General features: G+C 47.8%; 1 protein-coding gene across 1 annotated transcript in view; it reads right to left on the reverse strand.

The window, feature by feature from the left end:
* Positions 1–3,680: 3,680 nt before the first annotated feature.
* LOC129702372 (UDP-glucuronosyltransferase 3A1-like) overlaps positions 3,681–25,764 on the reverse strand; it is a 36,169-nt gene continuing 14,085 nt past the window's right edge. The window contains exons 3-7 of the mRNA XM_055644179.1: positions 18,261–18,375; positions 12,513–13,044; positions 9,643–9,868; positions 7,044–7,263; positions 3,681–4,621 (exon numbers count right to left, since the gene is read on the reverse strand). Of these exons, the coding sequence (XP_055500154.1) occupies positions 4,321–4,621; positions 7,044–7,263; positions 9,643–9,868; positions 12,513–13,044; positions 18,261–18,375 (1,394 nt within the window). The 3' untranslated portion in view covers positions 3,681–4,320. The remainder of the gene's footprint in view (positions 4,622–7,043; positions 7,264–9,642; positions 9,869–12,512; positions 13,045–18,260; positions 18,376–25,764) is intronic.

Here is a 25,764-nt window from a genome sequence, read left to right on the forward strand (position 1 = left end):
AAATGATGTCACCACCTCTTCTTCTTGCGTTTGAGGCAGCAGAGGTTATGTAACGCCCTCCAGGCGCTGTAGCCGGTTCAATGTGCTGTTGTCGAGGGCCGTGAGGTCTACCCCTCCACCAGGGGGGCGGAGGACAGCGCAGTCGAAAATGACGGCGTGCTGCTCTGTTTGCTGGTCTGCTCCACACATGCAGGCAGCTGATGAACGCAGCCCCCAGCGGTGCATGTTGGCGTTGAACTGGCCGACCCCTGTACGGAGCCGGTTCAGGGCGACCCACTCTTTGCGGGGCAGGTCCGAGCCGGGTGGGGCTGTGGTGTTTGGTACAACAGTGAATTGCGGAGGTCGCAAAGTCTGTTCCCACTCAAACTCCTTTGCTTCACGGACACAGCCTATCCAAACTCTGATAACTCAAAACCTCCAGTCCAGGTAACATCCTTGTGAACATTTTCTGCATTCTATTTACTTAATCGTATCTTTCCAGTAGTTTGGCGATCAGAACTGCATTCAATCAATCACCTGTTCACACTTGTTCTATGTCTCTCATCCACTGTTACACACTAGGGGCAAATTAAAGAGGACAATTAACCTACAACCCCACACGTCTTTGGGATGTGGGAGGAAATCAGAGCACCCAGAGGAGACCCAAGTGAGGCCTAACCTAACCAAAGTTTTGTCCAACTGTAACATGACAGCCCAACGTTTGCACTCAAGGCCTTAGCCAATGAAGGTAAGCATGCCATATGCCTGCTTCACAACCCTGCACTCCACATTCAAGGAACCATGTACCTGCAACCCTTAGTATCTCTGTTCAAATAACCTCCCCAGGGCCCTGCATCCACTGTGTTTATCCAGCCCAAGTTTGACTTCAAAATGGATCATTTTGTGCTTGTCTGAGTTAAATTCCATCTTCCATTCTTTTGCTTTCTTTCTCATTTGAACTAGATCCTTTTGCAACCTTAGACAACCTTCCTCACTGTCAGTTAAGCCTGGCAACTGATGTAGAATCTTCTCTCTCGGAGGGAGGTTAATGAACCCAAAGCACCATTTTGAAAGAATAATAGATTTATTCACAGCATCTTGGTTGTTAGTCATCCTCCAGTCAAGATGTGCAGCACACTTGCCTTCATGATTTGAGGCACCGACTATAAAAGTTCAATAAAAGTCATGTTCTAACTGTTCAACAATTTGCTTCGGTCACATTTGGTCCATTGTGTGCGATGCACTAAACGAAGGATACGGAGGCTTTGAAGAGGATGTAAAAAGGTTCATCATGTTGAGTGAGGCCGAACGCTGAAGGTGCGGGGTGAGCAGAGTGCGAGCTGTGTCTGCAGTGACCACCCCTCCCAACACCACACCCCCCCTTCCTCGCCCCCACAACCCCCACTCCCCCCCCACACACACCCCTCCCCCCCATCCCCCTTCCCCCACACAGCCCCCTCTCCCACACACCTCCCCTCTCCCACACCCCCTCCCCAATCCCGTCCCCCACACCCCATCCACCACTCACCTCCATCTCCCACACACCCCTCCCCACACACCCCCCTTCTCCCACACCCAGCTCACCCACACACCCCCTCCCCCCGCACCCCCTCCTCCCCCACACCCCATCCACACCACCCCCCCCCTCCCATACCACCCCCCCCCCCGACACCCACAAATGCTAACGTTTTTGTATTTTCAAATTAAAGGAAACTTTTGCATTTTCAAACCAAAGGCAACTTTTGCATTTTCAAACCACATTTTCAAACCACATTAAAGGCACTCACAGGTCGGTAAAACCACTCACAGTTTAGTAAACATGTGCTCAGTTATGCACAGCTCAGACTGAGAGTCATGACCTGTCTCTCCCCCCACCTTGCAGAGACCTGAGGCACCTCCACACTTCCGGGTTTTTCGTACCTCCCCCTCCCGACGGAAGGGGCGTGGCCTTCAAGGCATGATTGACAGGAGAGAGAATCTCAACATTTATTAAACATTAATAAGTCTTTTATTTTTCATCGATGGGAAAAATCCTCTTGTCCTGTGCAACGAAGGAGGACTCTGAGTAAGATGACCAAAAATCACAGCCGTAAATGGTGGCTTTTTTTCTAAAATCAATATGCAGCGAAAACAGGAAGTGGTCAAAATCAAAGTTTTAATTATATCCATATTACTAAAGGTCTGATCTTGACCGCTTTTGGTTCGCTGTGGTGTGATTTCCGAGAGAGCACCGCCACCTACAGCCGTCATTTTTGGCCACCTCGCTCAGAGCCACCCTCCGCCTTCCAGGACCAGAGGATTTTTCCCATCGATGAACAATCAGAGAGATATTAATGTTTAAAAGAAATTCCCCATTCTCTCTGCCTCCCCCGCTGGCGGCACGGGGGGTGGAACTATAAAACCCTGATGTGTAGTCCCTCACTCAGTCTCTGCCAGACCCAGGAAGCGAGAGGGTCACGGCTCTCTGAGCGGCGAATAACACTGAACGCACATCTACTCCACGGTGAGTCCCCTCGATGCGGCTGTGAGGAGGCTGCTGCCTAATTGTTTGCCCCACCTTTTTAACAAGTTTGTGTTCACAAAATGAATTTTGGTTGCGGGTGTCGGGTGGCTGCAGCCAAATTGTTTGCCTTGGCTTGGCTTTTAAAATTGTTGCAACAGTTGGCTGCCAGCCCAAGAATCATTCGGCCCACCATATCTATACTAGCCCTCTGGAAACCAGTACCTTCAGCGTGCAACACCCATACTAGCGCAACAGAAAGCCCCCCCCCCCACTGGCGTGCAATGTTGGAATTGGTGGAGAGGTGGAATATTGCGTTGGTGACCGGCCCTCCCGTGTGATGCTGGGATCCAACAGGTCCCATTTACTCTAGTATAACTCTCTCTCTCTATCTCTCTCTCTCTCTCTCTCTATATATATATATATATATATATATATATATATATATATATATATATATATATATATATATATAAATACATATATATATACACATATATATATATACATATATATACATATATATTGGTGGTCAGTGAGGGATGGGGGGGCTTTCTGGAGCGCTGGTGTGGGTGTTGTGGGCTGAAGGGACTGGTTTCCAGAGGGCTTGTATGGATATTGTGGGCCGAATGGATTCTTGGGCTGGCTGCTCAGTCACTCAAGCCTGTTGTGCTGGCAGATCACGCATTCACGGCTGGTGGGCTGGCAGTTGACTCACGGCTATTCCTTGAAATTCCATTTCATGAAGGAAGGCCACCAAATTCAAGTGCAGTTTCTTAACACTTCAAGCAGGGTGCAAGGCCACCAAATTCAAGTGCAGTTTCATACCATTTCAAGCAGGGTGCAAGGCCACCAAATTCAAGTGCAGTTTCATACCATTTCAAGCAGTGTGCAAGGCCACTAAAGACAGCGAGCCGTGACCTCTCCCTCCTCCATCATACAGAGACTGAGCCATGCCCTCACTACTGGGTTTTATAGTCCCTCCCACCAGAAGGGACGTGGCCTTCATGGCGTGATTGACAGGAGAGAGAATCTCAACATTTTTTAAATACTAATAACTGTTATATTTTTCATCGATGGGAAAAGTCCTCGGCCCCAGTTGAGCGTAGGGGGACTCTGAGTAAGATGGCCAAAAACCGCAGCCGTATGTGGTATTGATTTGTCTAAAATCAATATAAAGCGCAAACAGGAAGTGGTAAGATTAGACTTTTAATTATATAGTAGGCAAGGCAGCGTTAATTAGGCAACGCAACTTTAATTAGGCAACGCAACTTTAAATAGGCAACGCAGCTTTAGCATTTCCAAACCAAAGGCAGCACAGCTTTAGCATTTCTAAACCAAAGGCAACACAGCTTTAGCATTTCCAAACCAAAGGCAGCTTTACCATTTCCAAACTATATTTTCAAACCACAATAAGGGCACTGACAGGTCAGTAAAACCACTCACAGTTTAGTAGACATGTGTTCAGTGTTATTCACAGCTCAGACTGAGAGACATGACCCTCTCGCTCCCCCATCTTGTAGAGACTGACTGAGGCACTCACACTTCCGGGTTTTATAGTCCCTCCAGAAGGGGCGTGGCCTTCAGGGGAGAGAATCTCAACATTTTTATAAACACTAATAATCTTTTATTTTTCATCAATGGGAAAAATCCTCATCCTTTGCAGCTGAGGGGGACTCGGAGTAAGATGGCCAAAAATTGCAGCGTTTTTTGTAAAATCAATATACAGAACAGGAAGTGGTCAAGATCAGACCTTTAGTAAAATATATAAAAATAAAACATATTAGAGATGTATGTATGTGTGCCTATAACACGTATATACTTCGGCCTGAAACATTCTCCTATGTGGTCTTCTGTTTTTCTTCAGTTGTGGTGGGGGGCTGAAATTGTTCTAAGAGTTTGGATAACAGGCTCCTGGAGATCTTGTAGACACACAATAACACCAGAACCACAACTGCCAACACAAAGCCACAGACGTCCAGTAGATAAAGCTCATAGGTGGGCATTTGGTAAGAATGAGGTTTTAAGTGGTCCCCACTTCCGACCTTCAGTATTGAGTCGATCCATCTGTTGGTGAGTTCGGCTGCAGAGAATGGTTGGTACCTTAGCTGCTTACTCGTCCTGAGGGCATTCTGCTTGAAGCTGAAAAGATAGAGCAACATTCACATAGTGCCTCTCGTTCAGTCTGCCTTGGCCTACGCCATCTCCCGGTTGCTAAACACTTCATCTCCCCTTCCCATTACCAGACATCTCCCCTTCCCATTCCCAGACATCTCCCCTTCCCATTCCGAGACCCACTCTGTCCTGGGCCTCCTCCATTGTCAGACAGAGGCCAAATGTAAATTGGAGGAACTTGAACAGCACCTCATATTTAATTTGGGCATCTCAGTGATATGAATATTGATTTCACTAACTTCAGATAACCCTTGCATCCCCTCGCTCTCTCCGTCCCTGCCCCACTCCAGTCATTGCACTAGTTTTACTGTTCCACCGTCTGTATTAACTCGTTATCACCTATCACACAACCAACAATGGACCATTGTGGGCTCCACATTTCCTTGATTATTGTTGCTTTTTGCTTATTTTCCATTCATTTGTCCTAAGTATTATCTATATCTCTCATTCCCCTTTCCCCCGACTCTCTGCCTGAAGAAGAGTCTCAATCTGAAACGTCGCCTATTCTTTTTCTCCAGAGATGTCCATCGGCTTAATTTCTCAAAGATAGTGAATTGAAGAAGAACATTATTTTCTATCAAGACTTCAGCAGATGATTTAGTTCCATTGTTGGCCAAAGCTAATGCTAATACTGAGGCTTTATAAGGTACTGGTCAGACCTTCTTAGGCCCTCTTCGGTCATGGCTGACCATGGGTGTCTCCAGGGTGCTATTCCCTATATGGAGGACGCCTGTGCATGACTTTGTTTAACGCGGGGAGACTGGTGCACAGACAGCCACCACATGGTCCTTGACAGATCTGGGTCAGGATCCAGTGGCATGGAGTCCAAGGCGACCGGAGACCCTTTTCTGCTGCAGCCTTCATCCGCCTTCCCAGCCGTTGTGACGCTCCACTAAGGTCAGCCATCGTCCTCCGCCTGTTCCACCAGTGAAATCTTGGTTGGATTGCTCTTTGTTAGAGATCTCCCCCTTGACCTTACCGCAATGGGTGGCCCTACCAGGAGCATAGCTCCAGACGGCTTTGCTCGCAGGATCTCAGGTCCACACAAGCTTCTCCACCACGACAAGGTGACAATCCACGAAGAAGCCTGGAGTAATACTATATATTACTGGTCAGACTACATTTGGAGTATTGTGAGCAGTTTTGGGCCCCATATCTGAGGAAGAATGTGCTGGAGTTTGGGGATGGTCCAGGAAATTTATGAGAATGATCCCGGTGATGTTAAAGTTAACTTACAATGAGTATTTGACAGCACTGCGCCTACACTACCGAATAGTGAAAGGCCTGGATAGAGTGGATGTGGAGAGGAGGTTTCCACTAGTGGGAGGGTCTAGGACCAGAGGGCGTAGTCTCGGAATGAAAGGACGTACCTTGAGAAACAAGATGAAGAGGAGTTTCTTTAGTCAGAGGGTGGTGAATCTGTGGAAATCATTGCCACAGAGGCAGTGGAGGCTGTGTAATTGTGTATTTTTAAGGCGGAGATTGACAGATTCTTGATTAGTAAAGGTGTCGATGGTTATGGTGAGAAGGCAGGAGAATAGGGTTGAGAGGGAAAGAAAAATCAGCAATGTCATAGAGTAATTCGTTGTCAATTATCTTCATTGCTAAGCTATGAAATGTACTGAATGCTTAGCTGATTAAATCTGATTAGGGTGGCACAGTGGTGCAGTGGCAGAGTTGCTGCCTTACAGCCTTAATTTGATCAATTTCCCTCCTGGGATGAATAAAGTTCTATCGTATCGTATCGTTACAGCCCAAGAGACCCGGGTTTGATCCTGACTATGAGTGCTGTCTGTATGGAGTTTGTACGTTCTCCCCGTGACCTGCGTGGTTTTTATCCAGGTGCTCCGGTTTCCTCCCACACACCTAAGACATACAGGTTTGTAGGCTGATTGGCTTCGGTAAAGATTGTAAATTGTGCTTAGTGTGTGTAGGATAGTGCTAGTGTACGGGGATCGTTGGTTGGCATGGAATCAGTGGGCCAAAGGGCATGTTTCCGCGCTGGATTGGACAGGCTAGATGCAGGAAACATTTTCTTGATGTTGAGGAAGTCCAGAACCAGGGGTCACATTTTAAGAATAAGGGGTAGGCCATTTAGGACTGAGATGAGGAAAAACTTTTCACCCAGAGAGTTGTGAATCCGTGGAATTCTCTGCCACAGAAGGCAGTGGAGGCCAATTCACTGGATGATTTCAAGAAAGAGTTAGATTTAGCTCCTAGGGCTAACGGAATCAAAGGATATGGGGAAAAAGCAGAAACGGGGCACTAATTTTACATGATCAGCCATGATCATATTGAATGGCGGTGCTGTATCGAAGGGCTGAATGGCCTACTGCTGCACCTATTTTTCTATGTTTCTGAATCTCTAAACTAAGGGGAAAGATGTTACCTGGGAATGGTTATGAGTTGTGTCAGCTTGGCGACTAGAGCCTCCTCTTCCAGCTCGCCCACGGTGATGTAAAGGGCCATTCCCTTGCTCTGCAGGCGGATGACGTTGTCCGTCTGGTCATAAAAGAGCGGCAACCCCAGCACTGGGACCCCGTGGTACACCGCTTGGTGCAAACTGTTGATCCCACCGTGAGAAAGGAACGCTCGGATCTGTGGCTGGCCTGCAGGCAAAGCACAGTGTCACACAGGAGACGTTGTTAACTCGACAATCATACCATCACAAGTGATCAGAACTAAATTAGGCCATTCAGCCCATCAAGTCTACTCTGCCATTCAATCAACGCTGACTTATGTCTCCCTCCTAACCCCATTCCCCATAACCCCTGACACCCGCACTAATCAAGAATCTATCTAGCTCTTCCTTAAAAATATCCATTAACTTTGCCTCCACAGCGTTCTTTGGCAATAAATTTCACAGACTCACCACCATCTGATTAAATAAATTCCTCCTCATCTCCTTCCTAAATTAACGTCCTTTAATTCTGAGGCTATGACCTCCAGTCCTAGACTCTCCCATTAGTGCAAATATCCTCTCCACATCCACTCTATCCAAGCCCTTCACTATTCTGTAAGATTCAATGCGGGGACCCCTCATCCTTTGCTATTACTATTGAGGGAGTGCAGCATAGGTTTACAAGGTTAATTCCCGGGATGGCAGAACTGTCATATGCTGAGAGAATGGAGCGGCTGGGCTTGTATACTCCGGAGTTTAGAAGGATAAGAGGGGATATTATTGAAACATTTAAGATTATTAAGGGTTTGGACACGCTAGAGGCAGGATACATGCTCCCGATGTTGGGGAGTCCAGAACCAGGGGCCACAGTTTAAGAATAAGGGGTAAGCCATTTAAACGGAGATGAGGAAACACTTTTTCACACAGGGAGTTGTGAGTCTGTGGAATTCTCTGCTTCAGAGGGCGGTGGAGGCCGGTTCTCTGGATGTTTTCAAGAGAGAGCTAGATAGTGCTCTTAAAGATAGCGGAGTCAGGTGATATGGGGAGAAGGCAGGAACGGGGTACTGATTGTGGATGATCAGCCATGATCACATTGAATGGCGGTGCTGGCTCGAAGGGGCCGAATGGCCTACTCCTGCACCTGTTGTCTATTGTCATCCTTCTAACCTCCAGTGAGTACAGGCCCAGTGCTGTCAAACGCTCATCATATGTTATAACAATCTTAAACCCTAAACATCAATTAACCAAAACACCAATTTTCAAACCTAAATTTTGATTATTTGTCATAGCATCCCTGTTTTCCAGAATGTTAAGATTGTTTTGTTGCTACCAACACATAAATTGTGACAATTGGGTCAAGATAGGACACAAAATGTTTGAGAGGGCAGCGCGGTGGAGCTACTGCTTTACAGCGCCAGAGACCCGGGTTCAATCCTGACTACGAGTGCTTGTCTGTATTGAGTTTGTACGTTCTCCCCGTGACCTGCGTAGGTTTTCTCCGAGATCTTCGGTTGCCTCCCACACTCCAAAGACGTACAGGTTTGTAGATTAATTGGCTTGGTGTAAATGTAATAATTGTCCCTCGTGTGTGTAGGATAGTGTTAGTGTGCGGCAGGCACGTGCCATGAGTAATTACTCAGGGTAGGCAGTCAATTGGCTATTTAAAAATCTTAAACCGCGCATGCGCAGATTGTTCTCCTCTCCGTAAGCTGTCAGTTGACTTTTATAAAGTCTTCAAAAGCCTTATCTCTTAATAAAGTACCTTATTTCCCGGCAATGAAGACGCACTCCCATTTTGAATTGCTAAATTTTGAATGAAGGCTGGCGGGATATAGAATGTCTCAGGCTCAAAAAAAATAAAATAAAGAAAGAAAGTAACAATTCAATTTGCTCAAGGGTTCCAGATCTCTTTCATACTGAATTACTGAACGGGTGGGGGGTGGAAGGTGACGGCAGGTGGAGAGATGGTGGGAAAAACCAGACAAGTTGATCTTATTGAACTACTATTTGAAGGGACCAATTGGGAGGAGTTTCTTTCACAGCTTGTGGGGAGTCTGGCCAGGGGAAAGTTGCGGGGAGGGCAGGAGCGTTGAGAAGGAGGGGGTTGGGGATTATGCCAGTAACTCACTCACCGTTGCGGCGGCGTTTCGGGCGCGGAGCCGCCGCATTGTGGCTATGGAGGGAAGTAGCTCGGGTAGGCTGCGAGCGGCCATCAGGACTGGACAGCAGAACCGGCCGCCACCTCAGCGCCTTCTGCCGGCCCACTCACCTCTGGCAGTGCTCCCCCTCTGAACATCTCTGACCTGCCACTCGCCTGCCACTCGCCGGCCTAGCTCATGTCAGCCGCTTCCCGAAAATCCTTAAATTCCGATTGCCACCGGGAGCAGGACATGGCTTCACTTGGTGCGCTGGGTGACACTGCATGGTATTCACTGCCCGATCCATGTCTTTCAGTGGAGACCGGACGATGAGGGGACCAGTGCCTACCCTGACGGCACATGCCTGGTGTGCGGGGATCGCTGGTCGGTTCGGATTCGGTGGTCTGTTTCCGCGCTGTATCTCTAAGATAAACTAAACCACATCTTACCCAGTAAATCATTCTGTGGAAGCCAGTTGTATGTTTTCACATTATCTGGCAGGCTGAGGTCAGAAGGCCAGGAGACATTGTTAAATCGCCAAATGACCTTCTGTGGTAGCCGAGAGAAAGCTCTGATCATCTTCTCAATCAGCTGCCGATCGGAAATTGACTCCACCATCGTCCCCAAAGCAACCACGATGAAGCCGTGGTCCCCTGCTAGAAATTCTTCCATTTCCTACGCAAGAGAATAAAATGGCATAAAATCAGAATTCACATACTCAGTAACTACATCTTTTCACATTGTGAGATTCTGCCCGACCTGCTGATTTCATAAGCGATAGGAACAGATCTATCTATCTTGGTGTCTGATCTATCTGTACCTCTTAACCCCATTCTCTTGCCTTCTCCACATAGAAACATAGAAAAATAGGTGCAGGAGTAGACCATTCAGCCCTTCGAGCCAGCACCGCCATTCAATATGATCATGGCTGATCATCCACAATCAGTATCCCGTACCTGCCTTCTCTCCATACCCTCTGATTCCTTTAGCCCTAAGAGCTAAATCTAACTCTCTCTTGAAACCCCTGACACCCACACTGATCAAAAATCTGTCAATCCATGCCTTAGAAATATCCATTGACTTAGCCTCCACAGCCTTCTGTGGCAAATAATTCCACCCTCTGACTAAAGGAATACTATTCATGCTAGTGTTCAAGAAGGAACTGCAGATGTTGGAAAATCGAAGGTAGACAAAATTGCTGGAGAAATTCAGCGAGTGCAGCAGCATCTATGGAGCGAAGGAAATAGGCAACGTTTTGGGCCGAAACCCTGTCTGAAGGGTCTGAAGAAGGGTTTCGGCCCGAAACGTTGCCCATTTCCTTCGCTCCATAGATGCTGCCGTACCCGCTGAGTTTCACCAGCAATTTTGTCTACTATTCATGCTAGTACCTTCCCTTTGATACCGTGGGCTCTCATCTTCTTTAGCAGCCTCACACACGGCACCTTGTTGCAAGAAAATAGACAATAGGTGCAGGAGTAGGCCATTCGGCCCTTCGAGCCAGCACCGCCATCCAATGTGATCACGGCTGATCATCCCCAATCAGTACCCAGTTCCTGCCTTCTCCCCATATCCCCTGACTCCGCTATCCTTAAGAGCCCTTTCCAGCTCTCTCTTGAAACCATTCAGAGAACCTGCATCCACCGCCCTCTGAGGCAGAGAATTCTACAGACTCACCACACTCTGTGAGAATAAGTGTTTCCTCATCTCTGTTCTAAATGGCTTACTCCTTATTCTTAAACTGTGGCCACTGATTACTGGCTGTCTGAAATATCTCGGTAAACAAAATCCACTGACTCTCCTTTGTCTGTCCTGCTATTTACTTCCTCAGACTTGGCCTCCACCACCGCCAGTGGTAATGAATTCCACAGATTCACCACTCTCTGTCCACACTCCGTCTCCCTGCATGGACCACATGTGTGAACCATACTGCATCAACCACCTATGTATCTCATGTACCCATACACTGTAAATGGCTCGGTGGTAATCTCGTCTTCAGTTCAATTTAATTTAGAGACACAGCGCAGAAACAGGCCCTTCAGCTCACAGAGTCAGCACCGACCAGCGATCCCCACGGACTAACACTATCCTACACACACTAGGGACAATTTACACCTATACCAAGCAAATTAACCCACAATCTTGAACATTTTTGGAGTGTGGGAGGAAATTGAAGATCTCGAAGAAAAACCCACGTGGTCACGGGGGGAACGTACAAACCTCGTGCAGACAGCGCCCCTAGTCGGGATCGAACCCGGATCTCTGGCGTTGCAAGGCAGCAACTCTACCCTGCGCCACTGTGCCGCCCCCTTTCCGCTCATTGCCTTTCCGCTGACTGGTTAGCATGCAACAAAAGCTTTTCACTGTACCTCGGTACACATGCCAATATCCTTCTAAAGGATATTATAATCATCGTACCACAGCTAAAAGAGCTGTCCTGAACTACTATCTACCTCATTGATGACCCTCGGACCACCCTTGATCGGGATTCACTGGCTTTACTTTGCACTAAACGTTATTCCCTTATCATGTATCAGTACACTGTATATAGCTCGATTGCAAGGATAATCCCCAATTAAGTACTGAATGTATAGAAAACATAGAAAAATAAGTGCAGGAATAGCAGCACCGCCATTCAATATGATCATGGCTGATCATCTAAAATCTGTACCCCATTCCTGCTTTTTCCCCATATCCCTTGATTCCTTTAGCCTTAAGAGCTAAATCTAACCCCCTCTTGAAAACATCCAGTAAATTGGCCTCCGCTGCCTTCTGTGGCAGAAAATCCAGATTCACAATCCTCTGGGTGAAAACGTTTTTCCTCATCTCAGTCCTAAATGGCCAACCCCCTATTCTTAACATAATATAGAAACACCCCACTGATGGAAATGAGATGGTGCCCAGCCCTTGTGGCTATTTGCGTGCTAGAACACAGAAGCAAATCTACAATCACATATTACAATGCTCCACACGCTTTAATCTCTACTCCTGCAGAAACATCTCTACACTGCAGGTACACAAAAATGCTGGAGAAACTCAGCAAGTGCAGCAGCATCTATGGAGTGAAGGAGATAGGCAACGTTTCGGCCCGAAACCCTTCTTCAGCTCCATAGATGCTGCTGCACCCGCTGAGTTTCTCCAGCATTTTTGTGTACCTTTGATTTTCCAGCATCTGCAGTTCCTTCTTAAACACATCTCTACACTGTAAATGGCTCGATTGTAATCATCTAAACATGTATTTGTTTTCCGCCGACTGGTCGGCATGCAACGAAAGCTTTCCACTGTACACGTGACAATAAACTTAACTGGACCGAACACCTACCTGGGGCAACGGCTCGGCGGGTTTGGAAAGGTAACTGCCCACAAAGACCACATTGGGCAGCAACGGCCGCGGGTATTCCAGGGAGAAGCCGGTGTTGTAGATCCAGAGCTCAGCCTTACGATGCAGCTCCTCCAGGTTCACGTCCTGACCAGGGAAGTGCTTCTGGATAACATGGTCGAAGCAACTGAAGCACCTCTGATCGGCAAAGTAACCCAGCAGTAGCACCCAGGCATTCTGCAGACGCTCAAGGAAGGTCATGCTATCCGACAGGTGGGACATGAAGGCAGGCACGTAACTGGGGTTCGACGGCACGTGGAGGTTGCGCACGTTATAGGATGAGGTGCCGTAGATGGCAACAAAGGGGACCTCGAGCTTCTCGGCTAGCAGGAAGGTGCAGAAGTGAAAGGCCTCTATAACCAGCAGATCAAACTTCTCCTTCCTCAGCCTGGCCAGTACGTCCAAGTCTGACAGCAGCTTGTCGCATTCGTAAGCGTGCAAACGCAAGATTGAGAGGAATTGCTCGATCGAATACCTGTTACCGAAAAAAAGACAACATTATTGGGCGGCACAGCGGTAGAGTCGCTGCCAGACAGCGCCAGACACCCAAATCCGATCCTGACTACGTTCTGGAATTTGTACGTTCTCCCCGTGACCTGCGGGGGTTTTCTCAGGGAGCTCCCAGTTTCCTCCCACATTTCAAAGACGTACAGGTTTGCAGGTTAATTGGCTTCGGTAAAAATTGTAAATTGTCCCTAGTGTGTGCAGGATAGTGTTACTATACAGGGGACCGCTGGTCGGCGCAGATTCAGTGGGTCGAATGGCCTGTTTCCAAACCGTATCTTTAAACCTAGTTGACTAACCTATCCCCTGTATTGCAGGGATCATCCGTAACAGGTCTATACCTCGCAGGGTGTGTGAACCAGACATTCAGTCATCGATGTGAGATTTGAACAGCAGGACACTGAAACATAGAAAATAGGTGCAGGTCATTCGGCCCTTCAAGCTAGCACTGCCATTCAATGTGATCACATCCAAAATCAGTACCCCATTCCTGCTCTTTCCCTATATCCCTTGATTTCATTAGCCCCAAGAGCTAAATCTAACTCTCTTGAAAACATCCAGCGAATTGGCCTCCACTGCCTTCTGTGGCAGAGAATACCGCAGATTCACAACTCTCTGGGTTTAAAGGTTTTTACAAGATACAAGATACATTTAATTGTCATTTGGACCCCTTGAGGTCCAAACGAAATGCCGTTTCTGCAGCCATACATTACAAACACATAGACCCAAGACACAACATAATTTACATAAACATCCATCACATTGCTGTGATGGAAGGCCAAAAAAACTTATCTCTCCACTGCACTCCCCCCCCCCATGTCAGAGTCAAAGTCAAAGCCCCCGGCTGGCGATGGCGATTGTCCCGCGGCCATTAAAGCCACGCCGGGTGGAGCGAGGTCGCACACCGGGTCTTGGTGTTAGAGCCCCCGGTGTGCGCTCGCAGAGTCCCGCGGCCATTCCAAGCCGCGCGGGGCAGTGATGTAGGCCCCGCTCCAGGAGCTCTTCGACCCCGCAACTCGGGCGGGGGAAGTCGCCGTTGCGAGAGCCTTGAAAAGCGGTCTCCCTCCAGGGACCCGCAGGCTCCCGGTGCCGCCGTCCACAGACCTGCCGTTGGAGCCTCCGACTCTCCGGTCGGGCCGCAGCAGCAGCAGCAGCAGCAGCGCTCCTCCACCGCTCCACCCGCTCCGGACTCGGCCAGCCCCGCGACCGCGACGGTGAGTCGTAGCACCAGAGTCCCCGGTCTCTTCCTGTTGGAGGCCGCTCCTCATTGCAGCCCCAACGATAACGGAGATCCGACGAGAAAAGGTCGGGTCTCCCGTGCAGGAAGAGATTTAAACGTTTCCCCCTCCCTCCCACCCCACCCCCAACCCCCCACACACACCCCCCAACAAAAAATAACAAAAACTACATAAAAACACAGACAAAAATAATAAAATGCGGACAGGCTGCAGAGGCCGCTGCTGACCAGAGTCGCGCCGCCCACCGGAAAAGGTTTTTCCTCATCTCAGTCCTAAAAGGCCTACCCCTTATTGTTAAACTGTGACCCCTGGTTCTGCACTCCCCCAACATGGGGAACATTTTTCCTGCATCTAGCCTGTCCAATCCTTTAAGGATTTTATGTGTTGGTGAGTTCTGAGCTGGCTGATCATCTTATACAGTTCACAGTTTAATTTGCATAAAAATCAATTTCTGAAGCTTTATTTTTCTCCTCCCGTCTGACACAGGGTTTTTAACCTGAAAGGTGAACTTTAGTTCAGTTTATTACGAGGTGTACCAGGTACAGTGAAAAGCTTTTGTTGAACTGTTTCTCTTCCCACAGATGCAGCCTGACTGGCTGAGTGTTTCAAGTCTTCTCTGCTTTTACATGGGTGTGAGGAACTGCAGATATTGGGTTACATAAAAAAAGTGTTAGAGTAACTCAGTGGGTCAGGAAGCAATCCTGAAGAACATGGATAGGTTCAAAGGTTCAAAGGTTTCTTTATTGGTGTAGTAAAATTCTTGTTGCCAATGCAGCAAATAAAAAAAGAATACAAGCATGACAATAATAAAGAACTTTAACATAAAAAACATCCCCCCACAATGGTTTCCATTATGAAGGAAGGCACTAAGTCCAGTCCCATCCCCATGTCCACCCATAGTCGGGCCTATTGAGGCCTCCGCAGTCGCCGCTATGGAGGCCCGATGTTCCAGGCCGTTCTCGCCGGGCGATGGTGCTCCCGCGTCGGGAGAATCCTCTCAGCGGCTTGGGAATCCTGGAACGGCCGCCACCTTACTCGAGACCGCGGCTTCCGAAGCCGACAGGCCGCGCTGGATGGAGCTCCACCACTGGCGATCTCGGCGAGAGATCCCAGTCTCCCGTTGAAAAGTTCAGCACCGCCGCCCGCAGCTGGCCGCTCCACAGACCCGCAGCTCCGCGATGTTTCAACGGCGGTCTTCAGCTCACCGGAGCTCCAGCGCGGCGACCCAGGCAAGGCATCGCCCGCTCCGCTCCGCGATAACGCTCAAGCGCTGTGCCGCCGCCGAAGCCGAGGTTCTGGGCGGTCCCCGACAGGAAATGCCGCTCCAGGCCCGCTGGTAGGCCGCGAGGACGGGTCGATGGTGCAGCCCGGAGAAAAGCTGCCTCTCCAACCAGGTAGGGACCCTGAAAAGTAGTTCCCCCCCCCACATAAAAAAAGAATAGAACTCCAGAACAAAAACACTTTAACTAATTAAAATTTAAAAAAAGAGATGAAAAGACGGACAGCTGCAGGCTGGGCAGCCATACCATACAGGACGGCGCCCTCTAGGTGAAGTTTCGGGTCAGACTGGGTGACGTTTTGGTTCGATTCTAAAGATTGGTCCCAACCCGAAACGTCACTTGTCCATGTGTAGGAGAGAACTGCAGATGCTGGTTTAAATCGAATGTAGACACAAAATGCTGGAGCAACTCAGCGGGTCAAGCAGCATCTTTCTATGTTCTCCAGAGATGATCCATGACCTGCTGAGTTACTCCAGCACTGTGTGTCTTTCTCTGATTTAATCACACATACAATCCATTGTTTTTGAGATTTCTGAAGATATAATTTTCAATCTTTTTTCCTTTTTCTACTCTTTTAATCCAATCAGTATTTCTTTAATCAGTCTTTCTGGAATTTCTTTAGTCAGAGGGTGGTTCTTCTTCTTCTTGCATAAGGCGTGCATAGCCCAAAGTTCCACGACAACTTGTTCTGTTTGATCTTCTGTTTGTGCACGCCAGGTTGGTTGCATTCGTTGAAACAAGGTGGACCACGTGAAGGTTGCAATCTCCCACCCCAGAGGGTGGTGAATCCGTGGAATTCATAGAAACATAGAAAATAGGTGCAGGAGGAGGCCATTCGGCCCTTCGAGCCAGCACCGCCATTCATTGTGATCATGGCTGATCGTCCCTAATCAATAACCCGTGCCTACCTTCTCCCCATATCCCTTGATTCCACTAGCCCCTAGAACTCTATCTAACTCTCTCTTAAATCCATCCAGTGATTTGGCCTCCACTGCCCTCTGTGGCTGGGAATTCCACAAATTCACAACTCTCTGGGTGAAGATGTTTTTTTCACCTCAGTCTTAAATGACCACCCCTTTATTCTAAGACTGTGGCCCCTAAGTTCTGGACTCACCCAACATTTTTCCTGAATCAATCTTGTCCAGTCCTTTTATAATTTTCTATGTTTCTATAAGACTTCCCCTCATCCTTCTAAACTTCAGTCTTTTCAATGTTAGCCTAGTCTTTTCAATTCAATGCCGCAGAAGGCTGTGGAGGTGAAATCAATGGATATTTTTAAGACAGAGATGGATAGATTCTTGATTAGTATCTGGATTAGATAGATCAATGGTTATGGGGTAAAAGGCAGGAGAATAGGGTTTGGAGGGAGAGATAGATCAGCCATGATTGAATGGTGGAGTAGAGTTGATGGGCTGAATGGCCTAATTCTGCTCCTGTCACTTATGAACTTTCCCTCCCCTCATTTCATTCTTTGTCCATAATCATAGTCTAATTCATTTTACTTGTCTTCCACATTATTTTCCAATTGTTACAATTTTGTTGGTCAAGGAGCTGGTCAGTTTAACCTGTCAGTCACTTAAGTCCCAAATACCCCACTACGCCTTGTTAAGATAAACTTCCACCAGGTTGCTGCGGGGGGGGGGGGGGGGGGGGATTTATTTAGTTAAAGTGTTTCACTGAACCTCAGGGACAATAATTAACAAAATTAATTTAAAACTGAGATGAGAAAAAAAAAAGCTTTTTCACCCAGATTTGTTAATTTGTGGAATTCCCTGCCACAGAGGGCAGTGGAGGCCAATTCACTGGATGGATTTAAAAGAGAGTTAGATAGAGCTCTAGGGGCTAGTGGAATCAGGGGATATGGGGAGAAGGCAGGTACGGGTTATTGATTGTGGATGATCACCCATGATCACAATCAATGACTCAAAGAGTCAAATGGCCTCCTCCTGTACCTGTTTTCTATGTTTCTATGTTTCATGTTATCCTTTATATTAGAGATTGGAGATGCAGCGTGGAAAACAGGCCCTTCGGCCCACACTGACATGCAATCCCCGTACACTAGCAGTATCCTACACACACACACTAGGACAATGTACAATTTTACTAAGCCTGACTCTGAAGATAGACACAAAATGCTGGAGTAATTCAGTGGGTCAGACAGCATCTCTGGAGAAATGCTGAAGTCTGAAGAAGGGACTCGATCTGAAGCGTCACCTATTCCTTTTCTCAAGAGTTGCTGTCTGACCCACTGAGTTACTCCAGCTTTTTGTGCCCATCTTCAGTTTCAACCAGCATCTGCAGTTCCTTCCTACACATTTAACCTGCAACCCTGTAAGTCTTTGGAATGTGGGAGGAAGCCGGAACACCCAGAAGAAACCCACACAGGTCACGGGGAGAACGTAAAAACTCCGTACAGACAAGCGCCCGTAGTCAGGATCGAACCCGGGTATCTGGCGCTGTAGGGGTAGCAACTCTACCGCTGCGCCACCGTGCCGACCTGTGTTAACCTGTACCTGTATACTGTAGATGGCTTCATTGTAATCATGTACAGTCTTTTGCTGACTGGGTAGAACGCAACAAAAAGCTTTTCACTGAACCTCAGTGACAATAATTAACTAAACTAAATTAAAATCTGAAACAAAAAAGTGCATTGACAATTGTACACGTACTTTCCACTGAGAGCACTATGTGCAAAGGCTTGCTTTACACCCCGGTGTAATTCTGGGTAGCTTCCTCCAATAGCCCAAGGAATGTAAGTATAATCATCCCGCACGGCCTTGGGTCCTAAAAGACAAAGTATTTTGATTCACTGATTGAAACATACAGGCTCTTCAGCCCACTGATTGATCCGCCATTCACACTAGTTCTATGTTATCCAACTTTCCCATTCATTTTCTGCACATTAGACAATAGACAATAGGAGCAGGAGTAGGCCATTCGGCCGTTCGAGCCAGCATTGCCATTCAATGTGATCATGGCTAATCATCCACAATCAGTACCCCGTTCCTGCCTTCTCCACATATTCCCTGACTCCGCTAACTTTAAGAGCCCCTTCTAGCTCTCTCTTGAAAGTATCCAGAGAACCGGCCTCCACCGCCCTCTGAGGCAGAGAATTCCACAGACTCATAACTCTGTGTGGAAAAAGTGTTTCTTCGTCTCCGTTCTAAATGGCTTACCCCTTATTCTTAAACTGTGGCCCCTGGTTCTGGACTCCCAACATCGGGAACATGTTTCCTGCCTCTAGCGTGTCCAAACCCTTAATAATCTTATTTGTTTATTAGGGGCAACTTACAGGGGTCATTCAACTACAAACTATCCGACAAACCAGATTTGCTTCAGTCTTGCTTTTCTTATGAGTGTAATGCATTAGACTTAGTTTAGTTTAGTTTAGAGATACAGCTTGGAAACGAGGCCTTCGGCCCACCAAGGCCGCGCCAATCAATTATCCTCGTACACTGCCCTACACACTAGGGACAATTTACAGAAACCAATTAACCTGCAATCCTTGGAATGTGGGAGGAAACCGAAGATCTCAGAGAAAACACGTGTGGTCACAGGGAGAACATACAAACTCAGTACACACAGCACCCGTAGTCAGGATCGAACCCGGATCTCTGGCGCTGTGAGGCAGCAACCCTTAGTTCAGATGTATTACCTGTCATGTGTATTGAGGTACAGTTAAAAGCTTTACTTTACTCACTGTCTAATCAGATCACATAATACTATTAAAAAAATACAATCACGTCAAACTCGGGTACAATGGATAGAGCAAAGGGACTGAGTGTAGAATGATTAAGAATGAACTGCAGATGCTGGAAAATCAAAGTTAGACAAAAATGCTGGAGAAACTCAGCGGGTGAGGCAGCATCTATGGAGCGAAGGAAATAGGCAACGTTTCGGGTCGAAATCCTTCTTCAGACAGTAGTGAGGGTGGGGGGTGGGGCGGGAGGAAGAAAGGAAGAGGTGAATCCAGAGGACTGAGGGAGAGCAGAGAAGGGGAGGAGAAAGCAGGGACTAACTGAAATTAGAGGTCAATGTTCATACCGCTGGGGTGCAAACTGCCCAAGCGAAATATGAGGTGCTGCTCCTCCAATTTACGGTGGGCCTCTGGCCATGGAGGAGGCCCAGGACAGAAAGGTTGGATTCGGAATGTGAGGGGGAGTTGAAGTGCTGAGCCATCGGGAGATCAGGTTGGTTATTGCGAACTGAGCGGTGGTGTTTGGCAAAGCGATCGCCAAGCCTACGCTTGGTCTCACCGATGTAGAGCAACTGACATCTAGTGCAGCGGATGCAGTAGATGAGGTTGGAGAAGGTGCAGGTAAACCTCTGTCACACCTGGAAAGACTGCTTGGGTCCTTGAATGGAGTCAAGGGGGAAGGTAAAGTAACAAGTGCACCATGTCTTGTGGTTGCAAGGGAAAGTGCCAGGAGAGGGGGTGGTTCAGGTGGGAAGGGACAAATTGACCAGGGAGTTACGGAGGGAGCGGTCTTTGCGGAAAGCAGACATGGGGGGAGATGGGAAGATGTGGCGAGTGGTGCGTTCAAGTTGGAGGTGGCGAAAATGTCGAAGGATTTGTTGTATGTGATGGCTAGTAGGGTGGAAGGCGAGGACAAGAGGGACTCTGCCCTTGTTACGAGTGGGAGGGATGGGGAGTGAGAGCAGAGTCACGGGGTATAGAAGAGACCCTGGTGAGAGCCTCATCTATGGTAGAAGAGGGGAACCCCCGTTCCCTGAAGAATGAGGACATCTCCGATGCCCTGGTGTGGAACACCTCATCCTGGGAGCAGATGGAGGAATTGGGAGTAGGGGATGGAGTCCTTACAGAAAGCAGGGTGGGAAGAAGTGTAGTCCAGATAGCCATGGGAGTCAGTGGGTTTATAGTGGATGTCGGTTAGAGGTCTATCACCTCCGATGGAGATAGTAAGGTCAAGAAATGGTAGGGAAATGTCGGAAATGGTCCAGGTGTATTTGAGTGCCGGATGGAAGTTAGTGGTGAAATGGATGAAGTCAGTCAGTTGTGTGCGGGTGCAGGAGGTGGCACCAAAGCAGTCGTCGATGTAGCGGAGGTAGAGGTCGGGGATGGGGCCCTGGTATGTCTCGAACAAGGATTGTTCGACGTACCCTACAAAGAGGCAGGCATAGCTAAGGCCCATGCGCGTGCCCATTGCTACGCCTTATATGTGGAGGAAATGGGAGGAGTCAAACGAAAAGTTGTTAAGGATAAGGACCAGCTCCGCTAGGTGGAGGAGAGCATCAGTAGACGGGAATTGGTTAGTTCTCCGGTCGAGGAAGAAATGGAGGGCTTTATGACCTTCATTGTGGGGGATGGAGGTGTCGTTTGACTGGACATCCATGGTGAAGATGAGGGAATGGGGGCCTGGAAAATGGAAGTCCTGGAGTCAATAGACAATAGACAATAAGTACAGGAGTAGGCTATTCAGCCCTTCGAGCCAGCACCCCAAATCAATGTGATCATGGCTGACCATATCCCCTGACTCCGCTATCTTTAAGAGCCCAATCTAGCTCTCTCTTGAAAGCATCCAGAGAACCTGCCCCCACCGCCCTCTGAGGCAGAGAACTGGAGGGATTTAACCAGGAAGGATAGGATGGAGTCGAGGTATGTGGAAATAAGTTCGGTAGGACACGAGCAGGCAGAAACAACGGGTCTGCCAGGATAGTCAGGTTTGTGAATTTTGGGGAGAAAGTAAGAGAAGACTGAATATAGAAGATAGTTTTCAGCATTGTAATGCACAAGTTCCATAGACAAAGTCCAATGTCCAAAATGGGGTAGAGGTGAATCAGATAGTCGAAGTCAACAGAGGTGTAGTCAACGGCTTTGTTGAGTGGTGTGGACTGAATCACCTGCAGCTCAACACCGATACGATTAAAGAAGTTGGTGGTGGACTTTAGGAAGAGAGGAACACCCCTGTCTCCATCAATGGTGTGGATGTGCAGTTTACCAGGGAGTACAAATACCTCGGAAGAAGGGGCTTGACCCAAAGCATCACCCATTCCATCCCTCCTGTCCCGCTGAGTTATTCCAGTTTTTCGTGTCTATCTTCAGTTTAAACGAGCATCTGGTTCCTTCTTACACAAATTCCTTGGAGCAGAGGTGGGGAACCTACGGCCTTCTAGGCCATTAAGTGCGGCCTTTTGAATCAATCCAAATTTTGTAGAACAAATCCTTTTATTTTTATTAATATGTTTTTGTTCGTCTTTTATTATTTTAATTTTATTCTTAAAATGAACGTATTTAAAATACCGAGGAGTAAAAGAAGATTCAACAAAATAATCCTCCCCGCATGAAAAATGCTTGCTTGCTTTTCAACCACTTATTCCTGCGAATCTACATTCTCCTACCTAACCCAAATCAAGACGCCCTTAAGGTCACAAATGACGAACACCCATCTAGAAGATCAGCTGAAACTGCGTACCTCCATGTTGCAACCATATATTCAAATGCTTTCCCACAAAAAACAGTCACAACAAAGTCATTAAAAGGTTAGTTAACTTTAGAATTAACAACATTTTTCATTTTCTTGAAGTTAGTATATAGTAGTTAGATTTTTATAAAATAATGTAAATTTTGAAGTGTATCTAATTGAGGATTCTTGGATGCGGCCTCATTAGATTACAGCTAACTCATTCCAACATAAAAAGGTTCCCCATCCCTGCCTTGGAGTGTCCCTGGGCAGTAAACTGGACTTGTCCAGAAACATTGAAGCCCTGTACAAGAAGGGACAGAGCAGGGGGGGGGGGGGGGGAGGGGGGGGGGGGGGGGGGGGGGGGGGGGAGGAGTCAGTTAACAGCTCAGTCAGTCTACCGCACAACAGAAGGGGGAGGAGTTGTACAGTTTGATAGCCACATTGAAGAAGGATCTCCTGTGGCATTCTGTGCTGCATCTTGATGGAACCAGTCTGTTGCTGTAGGTGCTCCGCAGGTTGACCAGTGTGTCATGGAGGGGGTGAGCTGTATTGTCCAGGATGCTCTGCAGTTTGAGGAGCATCCTCCCCTCCAAGACCAACCTCCAGTGAATCCAACTCCACCACCAGGATGGAGCCAGCCTTCCTGATGAGTTTGTTGATCCTATTGGCGTCCACAGCCTTCACCCTGCTGCCCCAGCATACGGCAGTGAAGAGGATGGCTCTGGCTACCACCGAATGGTAGAACACCTGCAGCATCTTACTGCAGATGTTGAAGGAGAGGAGCCTTCTCAAAAAGTACCCAAATCTTTGCAAATCCCCAATCCTTTCCTTTCGTCACTTTAATTTCATGTTTCATGTATCTTGTGTTTTTATGACTGTCGGCAGATCAAGTTCCCTCCTGGGATAAATAAAGTTTTATAGTATCGTATCGTGTCGAAGGACCATTCAGAAACCCTGATAACAGAGGTGGGGAAACTTTCCCCCCCCCCGAGTCCAGCTTGATAATAATACTTGGCGTAAAACGTTGTGTAATAATCGACGGGGGGAGTGGACCGCTGGAGGCCCTGCAGCAGCCTGGGGCTCGGCTGGACCGGGCACCACTCCAAGAGGCCGAGCACCTGGATCGTACTCAGCTTGCAGCGGTGGAGCAGCGACGGATGAGACCAAGGCTACGCTTGGCCAGGCCGACCCTGCAACACCATCAGGACAACGGACCTTCATGGCCAGGTCAACATCCCTGCACTTACAAACTGGGACTGGAGAATTGTGTCACACTGGTGACTCTGTACACTGTCTCAGTGTACTACTGCTACACACTTGTATTGTATCTGAGATGTTTTTCTAATATGTGCCTATGTTATAGTGATACTGGGGTCAAAGTAACATAAAACATAGAAACATAGAAATTATTAGGTGCAGGAGTAGGCCATTCGGCCCTTCGAGCCTGCACCGCCATTCAATATGATCATGGCTGATCATCCAACTCAGTATCCCGTACCTGCCTTCTCTCCATACCCCCTGATCCCCTTAGCCACAAGGGCCACATCTAACTCCCTCTTAAATATAGCCAATGAACCGGCCTCAACTACCCTCTGCGGCAGAGAGTTCCAGAGATTCACCACTCTCTGTGTGAAAAAAGTTATTCTCATCTCGGTTTTAAAGGATTTCCCCCTTATCCTTAAGCTGTGACCCCTTGTCCTGGACTTCCCCAACATCGGGAACAATCTTCCTGCATCTAGCCTGTCCAACCCCTTAAGAATTTTGTAAGTTTCTATAAGATCCCCTCTCAATCTCCTAAATTCTAGAGAGTATAAACCAAGTCTATCCAGTCTTTCTTCATAAGACAGTCCTGACATCCCAGGAATCAGTCTGGTGAACCTTCTCTGCACTCCCTCTATGGCAATAATGTCCTTCCTCAGATTTGGAGACCAAAACTGTACGCAATACTCCAGGTGTGTTCAAAGAAAGAGAGTTCACGTCGCGGCCCTGTTTCCACCAATCTTTCCACAACCACGCACAAGAAGCACAAGACAGACACCATTGAATGCAGATGCAGATGCAGAGAAGTGTGTTCAGCTCTGGCTGAACAACTTCTAATCTTGTGTGTGGACTCGACAAGAAGATAGTGATACTTGTACTGAACTGTATACAGAAATGAATTTCACTGTGCCTCAGTACATGTGACATAAAAAGTACCATTTAACCTTTGAAGAACACGGTGGCACAGCGGTAGAGTTGCTGCCTTACAGCGCCGGAGACTGGGATTGATCCTGTCTGTACGGAGTTTGTACGTTCTACCTGTGAATGCGTGGGGTTTTCACAGAGATTTTCGGTTTCCTCCCACACTCCAAAGACGTACAGGTTAGTAGATTATTTGGCTTGGGTTTGTATCCTTGATATAAGTGTACATTCTCCCTAGAGTGTGTAGGCTTGTCTTAATGTGTGGGGATCGCCGGTCAGTGCGGACTTGGTGGGCCGATGGGCCTGTTTCCACGCTGTATCTCTAAATTAAACTAAACTAAACATTAGCTTTCCCTTCACTTCAACTTGCAACTCCCACCAACTTCTACAGATGCGCCGTTGAAAGCATTTTATCGGGATGCATCACATAGAAACATAGAAAATAGGTACAGGAGGAGGCCATTCGGCCCTTTGAGCCAGCACCGCCATTCATTGCGATCATGGCTGATCGTCCCCTATCAATAACCTGTGCCTGCCTTCTCCCCATATCCCTTGACTCCACTAGCCCCTAGAGCTCTATCTAACTTTCTCTTAAATCCATCCAGTGATTTGGCCTCCACTGCCCTCTGTGGCAGAGAATTCCATAAATTCACAACTCTCTGGGTGAAAAAGTTTTTTCTCACCTCGGTCTTAAATGACCTCCCCTTTATTCTAAGGCTATGGCCCCTGGTTCCTGACTCGCCCAACATTGGGAACATTTTTCCTGCATCCAGCTTGTCCAGTCCTTTTATAATTTTATATGTTTCTATAAGATATCCCCTCATCCTTCTAAACTCCAGTGAATACAATCCTAGTCTTTTCAATCTTTCCTCATATGACAGTCCCGCCATCCCAGGGATCAATCTCGTGAACCTACGCTACACTGCCTCAATCACAAGGATGTCCTTCCTCAAATTAGGAGACCAAAACTGTACACCACTCCAGATGTGGTCTCACCAGAGCCCTATACAACTGCAGAAGAACCTCTTTACTCCCATACTGAAATCCTCTTGTTATGAAGGCCAACATTCCATTAGCTTTCTTCACTACCTGCTGTACCTGCACGCCAACTTTCAGTGACCGGTGTTCTAGGACGTCCAGGCCTCGCTGCACCTCCCCCTTACCTAACCTAACCCAATTGAGATAATAATCTGCCCCCTTGTTTTTGCCGCCAAAGTGGATAAACTCACATTTATCAATTTTATGCAGCATCTTTCACTCTTTTTTTAATTTTTAGTCAGGTTTAGTGTTTTGTTTTTGGAGGTCTAGTCTTTTTTATGTGGGGGGTGGGGAGGAGGAAGGGGGAAACTACTTTTCAGGGTCCCTACCTGGTCGGAGAGGCAGCTTTCCTCCGGGCTGCATTTCCGACCTGTCCTCGCGGCCTACCAGCGGGCCTGGAGCGGCGTTTCCTGAGGTGACCGCCCAGTACCTCGGCTTTGGCGGCGGCGGCACAGCGCTGGAGCTCCGGTGAGCTGAAGACCGTCGAGAAAAACATCACGGAGCTGTGGGTCTGTGGAGCGGCCAGCCA

Source organism: Leucoraja erinacea, chromosome 1 (assembly GCF_028641065.1).
Source record: "Leucoraja erinacea ecotype New England chromosome 1, Leri_hhj_1, whole genome shotgun sequence".
NCBI classification, from domain to species: domain Eukaryota; kingdom Metazoa; phylum Chordata; class Chondrichthyes; order Rajiformes; family Rajidae; genus Leucoraja; species Leucoraja erinaceus.